The following is a 13,545-nucleotide window of genomic DNA, read 5'->3' on the forward strand; positions in this document are numbered from 1 at the left end:
TTCTTAAACAAAAACACATTCAAAACTGAAAATCCAATTTTTAAAACTTTTAGTTTATTGGATGTTCGAAATGTTCTTCATTATTTTCCAAACAATAATAAAGCCTAGTTTAAAACTCTTCCCTAACATTTTCAAATATCGCTTCTGGAATAGCCCTGCTTGCCTCTGTAATTCTTTTTTAAAATCCTCAATTTTGTCAGGCTGGGTTTTGTAAACAGCCGATTTTATATGTCCTCATAAAAAATTATCTAATGACGTTAAGTCTGGTGATCTTGCAGGCCATTCTACCGATCCCCTTCTCCCAATCCATTGGTCGGGAAATCTATCATCCAACAATTTTCGTACTAAGCGAAAATAAGGCGGCGCAGCTCAATCTTGCTGAAAATGTATTGGGTTTTCTTGCAAGGCGTTTTCACCAATTTGATTTTCCAACTGACTTGTTATTAACAGATCCACTACGTTTCAAGTAAGTTTAAATACAGCTCTCCAGTTCAGTTTTCCTTTCATTAACAAAGGTCCTATAACGCATATCCCAGAATACCAGCCAAACATGAATTTCTTCTGTCCACTATGTAGCACCCTATTTAAAAACGTGGAAATGTTCGTCACTCCAATATCGGCAGTTATATTTATTAAGCCTACCATTAAGAAAAAAAGTACACTCATCCCCGAAGCCAATGTTTGTTGAACAAATTTGATTATTATTAAGTTGGGCATAATTTCGCAAAACTCGATTATTCTATCAAAATCGTCGTTATAAAGTTCCTGCAGAATTTGCATTTTGTAGGGATGAAATTTATTTAATTTCAGTGCTTTTCGTATAGTTCCATGTAATATTCCAGTTTGACTTGCGACCGTACGCAATGAATTGCTGGATTCTGCAACGACGTTTTCCAGAATCTATTTGAGCAGCTTCGTTAAAAAGACACCTCATAGCACTTTTTTTTGTTTGCGATTGAACCCGCTTTAGAATTTTTTTTTTAATTAAGTTCGAAACGTCTGTGTGATTCACATTAAAACTAGAATTTCTAGTAATAAAAACTTCCGCTGTTCTTGCGCACCTTCACCGTGAATTAAAAAATTTCAGTTCTTTGCTGGATTGTATTTTTTCCTTTGATGGTCGTCTCCGCACACAATAAGTCAGTAGGTTGGTAAATTAATTTATTACAATAATTACCTAATCATAAGACACGTTTGAATGAAAAAAATCTTAGTTTAACGCTATCAAAACACTAATAAGCAGAATTAATTTAGAATGATCAAAGACGTCTAACTTGTTAACGCAACAGTCAAATGTAACAAATGAGGTACCAAAGTGTAGAGAGTGAAGAGCCCTTTAAAATGGTGTAGCACTTAACCCCCTTTACTATTTAGGATATTTGAGAAGGTGGATCTGCGGAGTAGAGGGTTGAAAGGGGCGCGGTGAATTCTACATAAAAATGATTCCTCTTCGATGACGAAATCGACGTGTTCGGGCGATTTTTCAAAAATCTGTCTCGTTTCGAGATAAGTGGGAAGTTTTCAAATGGACGCCCTGTAAATGTTTTGTCGTATCGATCTTTTCCTTGAGCAATTTACTCATAATGAGAGTAAGCTAAATTAGTTCCATCCAGTCCACTGAGTTTCAAAGTCCCTTTTTTACACATGAAAAGTTTTTTTTTCAAATTGCCTATAATTCATCGTTAAAGTTTCTGCTTTAGCGAGAAATGATGCATTGACTCAGTATCCTAAGTCAAACAAATAGAAACGTGGGACAAACTATATTAGTTACGTAACTATGCTAATAGTCTACACTTAAGTGCCGTAATGCGGTATAAATATTTTGATTGAATATCTGCGCGTTACATCACTTAGGAGTAAGCGAAAACAAACATTGCTAACGACGAAATTCCAGGCATCGGCATCTTGAATCCGTTATGGAATAACTGAATTTGCGCTATTATGGCATAAAAATTAGTTTATTTGCGAGAAGAGGGAAAACACAACGAGATTCCTGGAATTCGAATAAACTATCCAGACTTGGATGTATGTTTGCCGTAACTGGAAAAAATTTGGGGCAATATGATCTATCTGCGTATTTCTCGAAGGATTTCGTAAATTTCTTCGACTGATACAAGCAGGGACCCAGATAGAGCCTCTCTGGATGGGCCAGAACCAAGGACGCCTCAAGGGGGTCGCGGAAAGGGGTGGCGACACCACAAATCGATGGTCGACGTCGCTTTAGTCCGGGCAAGGTCTGCGAAATATATTCCACACTGATATTATCTCTGCTTGAGACAAATCAATAAAACGTGAAAAAAGTTGGCAGCTTCCGTGACGCCATTCTTTTATTAAACGTGTGAGCTCGGACTCAACATAATTGAAACCTTCAAGGGAACAAAGTTCTTGCCCGTTCTAATAATATGGGGGAAAACAAAAACTTTCCGACTACTTCGCGCTGGTGTAGCGTCGACGACGTTTGCCGGGATTTTTGCCTGATCCTGTGGGTCGCCCTATCAGAATGTGCAGATAACCTGGAGAAGTTTCCAGTTTGGACTTTATGACGGCCGATTTACGTAAATGATATTGAGCGCTCGGCCTGATGGGTTCGGACTGTGATCGATACTTTTAGGTTGGGCTTAAGGCTCGTTTCGTTTGGAATAATTTTATGGGATCAATGTCGTACGAACTTATTAGGCTACCGAATAAAATGTAGTCGCATGTAGGAAATTCCACCAGTATTTCGCACATTTCTGCTCAACTAGGACCCTTCGAATTGTTGCGTTTGAGACATCGATTTGCTTTCTACACATAGCTCAAAAGTTTCGCTTCACCTGATTGTCCTGCGTTAAAATCATTTTCCAGAAGAATTTTTTGTTACCTTCACATTCGTGGTTTATCACCAACAATGTCTTTTTGTGTCGATAAACAATTTTTTACATTTTCTTTTCTTAAATTAAAAAATTGAGGTTTATTTCAATGGCATGGGCTAATGCTATTTTAGGGTTCAAAGCAAAGCCATGATTCGTCAATTGATGCCATAAACTGATCGTGCAAGAATAGCGGCTCTAGTGGAAGAAGGGCATTCGCAGAGGTTTATAGCTGAGCAAATAAGCATTTCTCAAAGCCACGTCTCCCGCATATGGAATCGCTATTTAAAAACTAACTCTATATAGGATAAACCCAGAAACGGCCGTAGGCGTGTTACTTACCAAAGACAGAATCACTATTTACACTTAACAATTCGGCAAAATCCTACTATGACAATACCAGAGCTTCGAAGGGAAATTAGACATGCACTTGGAGTTACTATTTCTTATTAGACGCTAAGAAAAAGAATCATTCAATCTGGTTGGGACTAATAAGAGTTTCTCGGCTACAATGTCAACACAGACTTCGTTGATTGCAGTGGGCCGAACAGCCTCTTACGCGAAGGATTTTGTCCTTGATTCTGATGAGACCAGAATTTGTCTAGTAAATGATAACCGTCAAATTTGAGTTTGAAGAGAGCCAACAAGAACTGCTCCATTTATCCACGTTCGCCCCATGCCTCCTTTAGTGAGAAGTACCATATTTTGGGCTGATATAATGTCCGACGGGCGTACGGACTTAGTTCCCGTTCAAGGGACAATGACGGGATATAAATACATTACAAACATTCTGAATCCATGTTTTAGACTATGGCGAGGAGCTGTTGGTGACAAATTTGGTTTCATGAACCAGAACACCGGTCCTCCTCATTCTATAGTAGTAAATGACTACTTTGAAAGTGACGGAATTAACCGTTTAGATAGGCCTGCTTTGTCGCCTGACAAGAACCCTATAGAACATGTTTGGAATATACTTTCCAGAGCTGTGAACTTTCAAAGAAATCCTGCTAGAACCATCCAGGAGCTTGTTATTGCTGAGGCAGAAGAATTGGAGCATATTCCTCAAGATCTTATAACTAACCTTGTTCAATAGGACGTTTTCAAGCTTGCATTCATGCTAGGGGTGAAAATATACATTATTAATTTTTTTTTATTTGAAAATTTTGAATTACAATCTTTGATTTTTAGTCTGTAAGAATTCTTTTTTTTAAATTAAAATTTAATAGTAAAGTGATTATAGTAAAAACTAATTGATTTTTAATAAAAATTCATTAATAAACATTTTATAAATATTTTGCACCACATAATAAAATAGTTAAAAATCAAGGTGATGCAAAACTGTTGAAGCTATGTGTATTTGAACTTAGTGCTTCCTAAGTTGGCAAATTTGGCCCCTGCAAAAAAAGCTGGCCAACTCTGAAGTCTAAGAATGAATCCAAACGTAAAACAAAGTCAATTTGCATCGAGAGCTTTTAGAAGGGCAAGTTCAAAAATTTATCTTGTTAAACCTCAACCTTTATTTGATTCCCGGCATCCACTCTTCCTAATATTAGAAAACCATTCTGGCCACAGAACCAAGACTCTTTGTGAGCACAAAATCGAAAACAAATCAATTTTCTATCATCACACATGTTTTTTCATTGTTTGCGTGCTATTTAATTGAGTTTTATTGAATTTTTTTGTAAAATTTATGGCTATTTTTTTAGTTTTTAAAGATCTTCAATTTGAAGTGTCACATGACCCTGTGTGCTATTTAAATTTCTGGAAAAGGTTATTATAGCGCGCATAAAGGTGAAATTTGGAGGTTGAATTTTATATAAAAATTCATAAAAATATATATAAAAAGTCCTTATTTTTCAAGATTAAGGGAGGATGAAGTTTTCGCTGGATGACGATGTATAACTTGCTATGAAATGAAATCCTTTAGTTACTCATTTTGATAAAGAAAACTGTTGTGTTATGAAAATTAGAAAGTAACTATGTATGTAACCGGTTAGGAAATAAATTGTTTTGTGTAACGAGTGGGATTCTTCTTTCGCAATATGACTCGAATTAAACAACATAGTATTTCCTAACGTACTTTACACCTAATTTTTTCCAATTTTCTTCTCCAAGTATTTTTACGTAAAACGCTGTAAGGTACAATTTATTAATATACTTTCTTAAAGCTATTTTTATCGGTTTCCGCGTAATAAGACCATTCACGAGAGATTTTCAAAATGTTGTGTTTCCTCTACCAAAATAACTCAGGTACACCTAAGTGAAAGAAAGGGAACTTCAACCCAAAACATGTATTATATGTATGTATTTTCGCTATGTTTCAGACGCTGAAACTTTTTCATATAGAACAAATAATATTTTATATTATTTGCGACAAATTAGGTAATATTAATTATTTACCCATAGAGCTCTTAAAATCTGAGTCAACAAAAACATCAATTACTTACCTTAGCAAAGAAAAGCACTAGAAACTCATAAGGCAATAAGTCACCGATTCCAATTCTTGCATTTCGACTGTGGACAGGGATGTTGTGAATCGATTAAGCTACATGGTCATTTATCAAGATATGTCACGCACAGATCAACGTATACAAAACAGGAAAATTAACTGCATAATCTGTTCCGGGATGGACAGCCGCAAAAAGGACCTGTCAGCGGCTAATTACCGACGTCGTATTGTCTTTGACCGTTTTTTCCTGCTTCAGGACGATTTATCACCGCCTACCACTCAACCCCTACGCGGTCAGTTTAAAGAGGAAAAGTCAAATTTACCTTCAGATTTTAAAATAGAGTCTTCCTTACAATAATTTCCATTACAATAATTCTACATGTCTATACTCATCTCGACGCTTTCATTCTGGGTTTCGTTCCCTACCGGCGGCATATCTTGGCCGGATTCCAAGGAAGGCCCGCTTTGCTCCATTGAGACATTACGAGATATTGGTTCGAATTTAGGTAAACCCTCTGGACAATCTGTAAGTACAATGGGATTTATTTTGACAAAATATATAATATTCCAATAGAAACTTACCCGAAAAAGGCACTTTTTCTTCCGCCCATTGCTCCAACACATAACTGAGCATAGTGGTACTAAAAGTATCATCCCTCTTTAAACTTAAAGCTTTATGGAACCATTCCACGGCATCATCATAGTTTTCCATTAAAGAGTGCACATAAGCAATGGCAGAAATCGTGGGGACATGCTGAGACATCAACACCAAAGCCTCGTTGTGAAACTGAAGAGATTCCTTGTACTTTTTTAACTTTCTGCTTACATGACCTAAATTGTTCAACAAAGGAGCCCAAATTGTCGGGATAGAACCCAGTTGAATTCTCTTAATTTTGACCAATGCTTCCCTGAAATAATCTTCGGCTTTTTCATAACTGAAAACATTTAATCTTTAATGTTTGTTAAGTTTCTAATATTATAAAGGCAAATTTACTCTTGACTTTGGAAGGAAATTACTCCTCGTTCATGGAGGATAAATGGGTCTTCTGGAGCAATGCATTGGGCTTGAAGGAAGAATTTTTCAGCTAGCCATATGTTGTGAGTTAAACCGCATTCTAGGCCAATATAGAGATGAGGTAAATGACATCTGGAAATAATAAATGATACTCAATTAGTTTTCACGATTTGGAGACAATGCAATGGTAATTAATTGTCGTTTTATTGTTTCTAAATCGTGAAAAACGTTAGTAATTTTGAACGATACGTGACACAAACCATGGAGTAAATGAGTGAATATCCTTTTTGGATAAAAAAACATTCTTTCTGGCAAGAATCACTTCTAAGCCTATGAATTGATAGATGAGAAACCAAAATAGCTAGAAAAAACCTACTGAACAATGTTTCATTCTGATATTTTATATTTTACATCACTAATTTTATTAGGGTATTTAATGCGCCGTTTTATCCTGATTTCGCAGACATGAAGTTTTACAGTATTATCTCCACCTATTTTCATAGATGTAATTATTATCTGTTTCATATAAGTAATATAAGTTTTGTCATTGCATGCTTCAAATAGGTACATTCAGTACAGACAGTTGCCCTTAGGGCACAGAAAATCTTGAAATCCTAGAAAACGGTTAGATAATACGTACTACGAAACCTCATATATTTGAAAATAATATTTAATACCCTGCTGATAAAATATAGCATGTTTTACTGAACAAGAAGCGGGTTCAAGCAAACTCAGAAAAATACGAACTTTATTAAAAATATATAATTTGCTGTGGTTTTTGAAGGAAAAATTATTTTTAAACCACTTAATTCTCACTTACTTACCCCCTCATCAGTTGAGATGCCTTAAAATAAGCAGCCATTGCCTGATCATGTTCATTTTCACTTGCAAACGAATGTCCATAGGCCAACCATGCAGGACCAAACAATTTGTCTATACAGGTGGCTTTTGCTAAATAACCTCTAGCAGAATCGCTTTTTCCTGCGCACATCAAAAGCTATTTAATTACTCAACTCCTCCTGAAAGCCTCCCTCACCTGTCACATAATAATAACACCCCACTGCAAACCAGGAAATAGCCAAATTCGGGTATAAATCCACCAAAGCATGGGCCATTGAAAACAATTCTATAAAACAAAAAAACAACCATAATATGATTTTATTTCTACACAAATTCTGTCCTTACTGGTGCTTTGCTTTAATTCAACCATACATGATATGTAAATAGGCAAACAGCCTTCATGATATGGATCCTTTTTCAATACCTGTTCAGTTAACTTTAAGCAATTCTGATAGTCACAATTGTAATACAAGACTTCTGCTTGGGAAACCAACAATTCCAAGCTGCATTGCAATTTTGCTACAATTTGTGCATCTATTACTGTGTCCACTTGCATCTTGTTTTGATCATTCTTCCCAACATTGGATGGTATCATAGGAGTGCTGATGGAGGTGGGAAGTTGAATGTAAGGACTTGCAGGTAAGGAATTTACACTTCCAGGAGTATTTTCTACAGGTTGGTTCATTACAGTTACAGGAGGAGGTAAATGAGGGGTTGGAGTGTGGTATTTTTTTAATCTTAGTTCATAAAGGCTCTTCATAACCGCTGCTTCTTCTGGAGGACATTGATCTTGAATGGGTATTGATTGGAGAAGTTCTCTTTCTATAAAAATTTAATAAAAACCTTAAAGGGAATTTTTTAAATAAACTGTTGAACCTTCTTTTGCATCTAACATTTGGTACTTCACTAATCGGTCAAAGGCTTCAAAACAGTAAATATCATACCGCAGGGCTTGTTTATAGCAATCAGAGGCTAAACCTCGGTTATCCATTGCTTCTAATATTTTGCCCTTTAATAGCAAAAATGAAGATATTGCTTGCTAAAATTATGACAAAATCTTATTAGTTGCAACATTGAAACTATTTCTTTAAAGTTGCTTACAGATTTTGGAGTGTCATCAAATAATGTTAATTCGACTTCAGACATGCTAGGGTCGAATGTGCCATTACATAGAAGAGTATTTAATTCACTGTTATTTATTACTTTTAAGGCTTCATTGAGATCGTTTGCTTCATAATAACATTTGGCTGTCAAATAAGTACAGAGGAGGTATGACTAAAACATAGTTCATAATTCATCAGTTTAAAGAAATTTTGACTCAAATAACACAATTTTCCATAAAACAAATTACATTAAGACTAAGGTTAGTATAAAAACTTCCTATTCTCACATTCAGACTCAAACTCCAAGTGTTTAATGTTCATATAACCACTGCACAAATCTCCTGTCTGGTCACTCCACTGTATTAGCACAATAACAACAGTAGTGTATATAAGTGTAAATATCAATCTTTTTGTAATTTTTAATCATTAATACATTAGCCCTCTAGAGGTAAAGCTGTCCCCTGATTTTAAATGTTTCTGTGGAAATCATGATCTTCGAAAAATCATTGAAAAGGTCATAAATTGATTCAATAATAAAATAAAAACGCTGCAAATAAGTGCTTGAAAAAACTATTACCACACTCTCAACATTAACCATTCTTCCTTGAATTCTTGAAAGTGGTTGTATCTTGGAGATTCACAATGCTTTTCATTAGTTAATTTTCTCGTGGTAACTAATCAATCACTCTTTAAACTTACTTTATCTAGGCCTTTGGACTGTAACTGAAATGCAGCCCTTTGGTACTGCTTTTGCAAAAACATGCATTGCGCTAGCCAGAACACATCTTTGGGGTTATTTGTCAAAACTACAGCCTTGTCGGCCCAAAACAGAGCAGCACTATAAACGTGCTAAAAATTATTTGGTAAGAGATATATTGTTTTTAATAATAATTTATCATTTTTGATCCTGCTTACCAAGTTTATATATTGTTGTACCAATTTCCGATACTTCTCTGCTAATACAGATATTTTGTCCAAAGTTTTCATCTCAGGAGATCGGGGATTTTTTTGTTTAACAATAAACTAATTTTAATTTAATGTATAAAAATTAACTAATAATATTAATATTTAATTAATAGTTATTAAAATAGTAACATTTTCAAATATATAAAAAAAGTTAAGTAAACAAATCAAATGTTGATTGTGAACTTTTGACAGAAAACAGATGATGCACCACGTGACATGATTGGACTGACCAATATTAGTGCAGGAAATCATCGAAAACTTTTCGTCATAGTACAATACAATGTTCATTGGCTGATCGTATCCAATCAGATCGTCAGCTTTTTTCAAACATTTTCCCAAGCAGTGAATACACATAGTATACTGCTCCTTCTTTATTAACTTTTTTTTTTAAATGCCATATTTAAAAAGACTACGGACATACGTCCATTCAATACATATAGTAAGTAGTCTGTTACAGGGGATAAGTAGTAGTATCGACAACAACAGCGTCCCCATCCTTCCTTTTTGCAGCCCAAGATCACATGCAACATGCAACATGCAAACTGCTTATTAGGAGCAGTATAGGATGTAAGTATGTGACTGAAATATACAGAAAGTGAGGTTATATTTATGTAAATATCTATTCATGTTTTTCAAACTTTATCGGAGATTTTTTGCTAAATCCTTTTTATCGACGAAATCTTTTACCTTGAATAAAGTCAACCTTTTTGCCCATTTCCATCAGAGTGCAATTTTACATTTTAACATGACAAACAAGGAAAATATACAAAAAATTCCCTACAGCCACACTAACGAAAAGGAGCAAGATGAGGTATTTTATAAAATTATTACAGTAAAGATTATATTTAACTTTGACAGTTCAGAAGAATGTGCAAATCACATTTCTAATTAACATAGAAATCTTATTTTAATATTGGGCTTGTACTTTTCCATAAATCACCTAGATTAGTTTTAACATGAGAACATTGACTACATTTCTTACCTATTCAATTAAAGTTAGGAAAAAGTAAAATTGTTCAAACTTGGCATCGTGAAAAAAACTGAGTTAAAAGGCTTGTAATTGTTTCAATACATTCTTAGAAGTTTTCATCACCTCATATTCTCAGGTTTTTGTTAATGAAACTCAAAGTATGTTTTGTAATGAAGAGTTTGTCCATGTTTCTTTGAGTTATTGCCAATTGCATAACTATTTAAACTATCCAATTAGATATTACATAATCTACCTTGCATATCTGCTATTCCTCTTAGATAACAATACTTGTAAAATTAACTATGCAGACGTATTGGCTTTTTTCTTATTTTAACATAATTTCATAACCTGAATAAACCTGGAAAGCTAATAGTGTCTGGTTCAAACCTGAGAGAAGGTTGTGGACTTTTTCTCTAACTCATCATTGTGCCTTATCGAAATAAGAGTTCACACATAAATAAAAAATTTTGTATTCAGTATCTTTTTTTATTAATATGAAATAAATACCTATGCACTTTTAACAATTGCCCCACAAAACTTTGAATAAAATTAATAAATTTTTAAACATTTCGACTTAACTTTTTCCTGTGCATTAAATGTATAAAATGTGTCTGCAATTATTTTGGTCAATTACCATATGTTTTATGAAAAAATCACAAAGAGGCAAAACAATTGTAAACAAGTAAAAATTTCAAATGTAATGTTTAAAATAAAGGAATTTTCTTAGTTGAAAAGCTCGAATGAAAAAAGATAATAGGTTTTCCTCTTTTTGTGATGCAAGTAGGAGATTAAAAAAATCCTAGAAAATATACCTATATGAGTAAATTTCATTTCCCAAGTTTTGTCACATTCTTTTTTTAAATTTGTAAAGATAATTAAAATCCAGTTTTCAACCTCAATTCTTCGCATACATTAGAAAATGGCCTGCATAGTTATAATATATTTACCCCAGAAGAATTTCATGTAGAGCTAAATTATTAATGTGTTAAAATAAAGCTTGAGTATTGATGGTATTCTTGGTTTAAATTAAAATTAGCTTGATGTTAAAGATTAATAATTTGGCTCTTAATCAAACTTTTGCAATTAGCAACGTTTAAGAGATAGACATATTTTTTATTATCAATTTAAAAACAATCAACGAACGTTCAGGTGTGAAAATTGCATCTTTCAAATTCGTTAATCTCAATTTTTAGCAATTACTAGAGCCCTTCAACTACATGTTACAAGTTCCTGGCAAAAACATTCGAGCTAAACTAGCGAGGGCGTTTAATTTATGGCTTCAAATTCCTGAAGAAAAATTGACCATTATTACAGATATTGTACAAATTTTGCACAATTCTAGTCTTTTGTAAGTCTCCTTTAGTTAAGTTGTTACCATCTCTAACGATACTTTCCAGATTAGACGACATCCAGGATAACTCAATCCTTAGAAGGGGAATACCTGTTGCTCATTCGATTTATGGTATTGCTAGCACAATAAATGCTGCCAACTATGCTTCTTTTATTGCGATCGAGCGAGTTTTGCAACTCGACCATCCAGACGTAAGGCTAAATAGACCATTTTTTGATTGGTACACATATGGTTTTTTATATTTATATAGGCAGTTTCAATCGTTTTGGAACAAGTATTAGAGCTGTATCGCGGTCAGGGGATGGAAATATATTGGAGAGATAACTTTACATGTCCCTCAGAAGAAGAATATAAAAAAATGGTCATAAGAAGTAATTAGTGTTGGATTATTATTTTTTCTTATGATTGAGATTCTTTTTTTAGAGACTGGAGGTTTGTTTATGCTGGCCATAAGACTCATGCAACTGTTTAGTAATAATAAGGGCGACTTTACCAAAATAACCGCAATTTTGGGACTCTATTTTCAAATTAGGGACGACTTTATTAATTTAACTTCTAGAGATGTGAGTCACTCATAGACATTTATATATTCCCTATTAAATTAGTTTTTACAGTATATGCTGCACAAGAGTTATTGTGAAGACTTAACAGAAGGAAAGTTTAGTTTCCCAGTTCTACACGCCATTCACAGCCATCCAGAGGATAACCAAATAATGCGTATCCTTTGTAGTTAAGAGAAAAGAAATATTTTTTTGTGTATTGTTTTATTTGAATTATTTCTCATGTTTCTTTTACATTATTCATTTTATATTATGTTTTAAATTGCAGCGAATTTCTATGAAAATGTCGAAATAATAGTTTGTATGGGCACATTGGTATTTGCTTTAATTCAATGTTTTTTTAAACATTTTCCTTAACTCGAATGTAATAGATATTTTGAGACAACGCACCAAAGATGTTGAGGTTAAAAAATACTGTGTAGCTTTATTGGAGAAATATGGAAGTTTCGACTATACTCGAAAAGTCCTAAAAGACCTAGAAATGGATGCAAAACAAGAAATTGACAAACTGGGCCCTAATCATTTCATGGAAGAATTCATCAGTTCTCTGTCCAAGATAAACTAGGCCTCATATGAATAGATTACGGAATATTTTTTATACAACTTGTCACATATTTTTATATAGCAAAATAAGCAATAAGCGAAGAAAATTATCTTGTCAAATGCTTCGTTGAGTCTTATTTTAACATTTATAACCGTTTTCACACTTTTTTCAATATTCACTGGTCCTGTAATCGTCTAATATTGCTTTATCTTTATTTTTATGTTTCTACTGTATGTTGGTAATTCCGTATGTCTCCCTATTGATATACTTCAGAGCTATGTCTTATTTTGATGTGAATAAAAATCCACCAAAGCATTGTAGTGGGACACCAAATTCCTTGCTATCCAAATTCAATTATTTATCCGATTTAACTGAGTTGTGCTTACAGAAGATGTTTTTTTTTCTCGAAGTAACCAGGTTCCTTAAATATAAGTAATTTTTCTGATTTAGTTTTTTCTATAACGTTTGTCAATGTTTCTTTAAAAATGTTATTTGATATGTCAAAAATAGTCTTTATGGTAATTAAAGGAAAATCTCTGGTGATGTGGTTAACAACACCAATAATATGTATATTTTGAAAGTGTTATTTTATTATTTAATATAATTTTGACTTCTAACAATATACTTTTTTTTCAAGCATACAGCAAAAAATAATTTCCCATATGATGTTTTCCTGCTTAAACATTTAACCTTCTGTCTTTTTGAAGGAATACAGTATATAATTCTGAAAAAGTCCCTGTGAGATAAAATGATGGACAAATATACTTTTGTAGGAACTGCACCCGATAGACATTTCTTCATTTAGCATAGTATACAAATAGCTAAAGGCGTAGTACATAATTGATTACTGCATTTTTTAAATAAAACTTGTTTGTAGGTGCCATATTTAGTGTGTGAA

The 13,545-nt window shown here is 33.6% G+C and overlaps 2 protein-coding genes across 3 annotated transcripts; one reads left to right on the forward strand and one right to left on the reverse strand.

Annotated features, from left to right (window-relative positions):
* Positions 1-5,616: 5,616 nt before the first annotated feature.
* Cdc16 (cell division cycle protein 16) lies at positions 5,617-9,372 on the reverse strand. 2 transcript variants are annotated; one of them, XM_066397401.1, is made up of 10 exons: positions 9,172-9,372; positions 8,956-9,105; positions 8,255-8,428; positions 8,030-8,192; positions 7,499-7,975; positions 7,350-7,439; positions 7,138-7,294; positions 6,293-6,445; positions 5,881-6,233; positions 5,617-5,822 (listed from the first exon to the last, which is right to left on the reverse strand). In XM_066397401.1, the coding sequence occupies exons 1-10, from the start codon at positions 9,241-9,243 to the stop codon at positions 5,674-5,676; spliced, it is 1,938 nt and encodes a 645-aa protein (XP_066253498.1). In that variant the 5' UTR covers positions 9,244-9,372; the 3' UTR covers positions 5,617-5,673. The 2 variants fall into 2 exon arrangements, with proteins under 2 accessions (XP_066253498.1, XP_066253499.1); XM_066397402.1 differs by lacking the exon at positions 8,255-8,428.
* Positions 9,373-9,861: 489 nt separating this feature from the next.
* Positions 9,862-13,194, forward strand: qm (quemao). The gene is made up of 7 exons (XM_066397568.1): positions 9,862-10,033; positions 11,386-11,540; positions 11,590-11,734; positions 11,794-11,914; positions 11,967-12,106; positions 12,158-12,260; positions 12,475-13,194. The coding sequence occupies exons 1-7, from the start codon at positions 9,968-9,970 to the stop codon at positions 12,666-12,668; spliced, it is 924 nt and encodes a 307-aa protein (XP_066253665.1). The 5' UTR covers positions 9,862-9,967; the 3' UTR covers positions 12,669-13,194.
* The last annotated feature ends 351 nt before the right edge of the window (positions 13,195-13,545 follow it).

Source organism: Euwallacea similis, chromosome 15 (genome assembly GCF_039881205.1).
Source record: "Euwallacea similis isolate ESF13 chromosome 15, ESF131.1, whole genome shotgun sequence".
Classification (NCBI taxonomy): Eukaryota; Metazoa; Arthropoda; class Insecta; order Coleoptera; family Curculionidae; genus Euwallacea; species Euwallacea similis.

Coding starts and splice junctions, on each gene's coding strand:
- Cdc16 (XM_066397401.1), bottom strand. CDS start 9,243: ATGAAAACTTTGGACAAAATATCTGTATTAGCAGAGAAGTATCGGAAA. Junction 6,234..6,292: donor ATTTCCTTCCAAAGTCAAGA/GTAAATTTGCCT, acceptor AAATGTTTTCAG/TTATGAAAAAGCCGAAGATT. Junction 5,823..5,880: donor AGAAAAAGTGCCTTTTTCGG/GTAAGTTTCTAT, acceptor TTGTACTTACAG/ATTGTCCAGAGGGTTTACCT.
- qm (XM_066397568.1), top strand. CDS start 9,968: ATGACAAACAAGGAAAATATACAAAAAATTCCCTACAGCCACACTAAC. Junction 11,541..11,589: donor TTGCACAATTCTAGTCTTTT/GTAAGTCTCCTT, acceptor GATACTTTCCAG/ATTAGACGACATCCAGGATA. Junction 11,915..11,966: donor TAAAAAAATGGTCATAAGAA/GTAATTAGTGTT, acceptor TTCTTTTTTTAG/AGACTGGAGGTTTGTTTATG.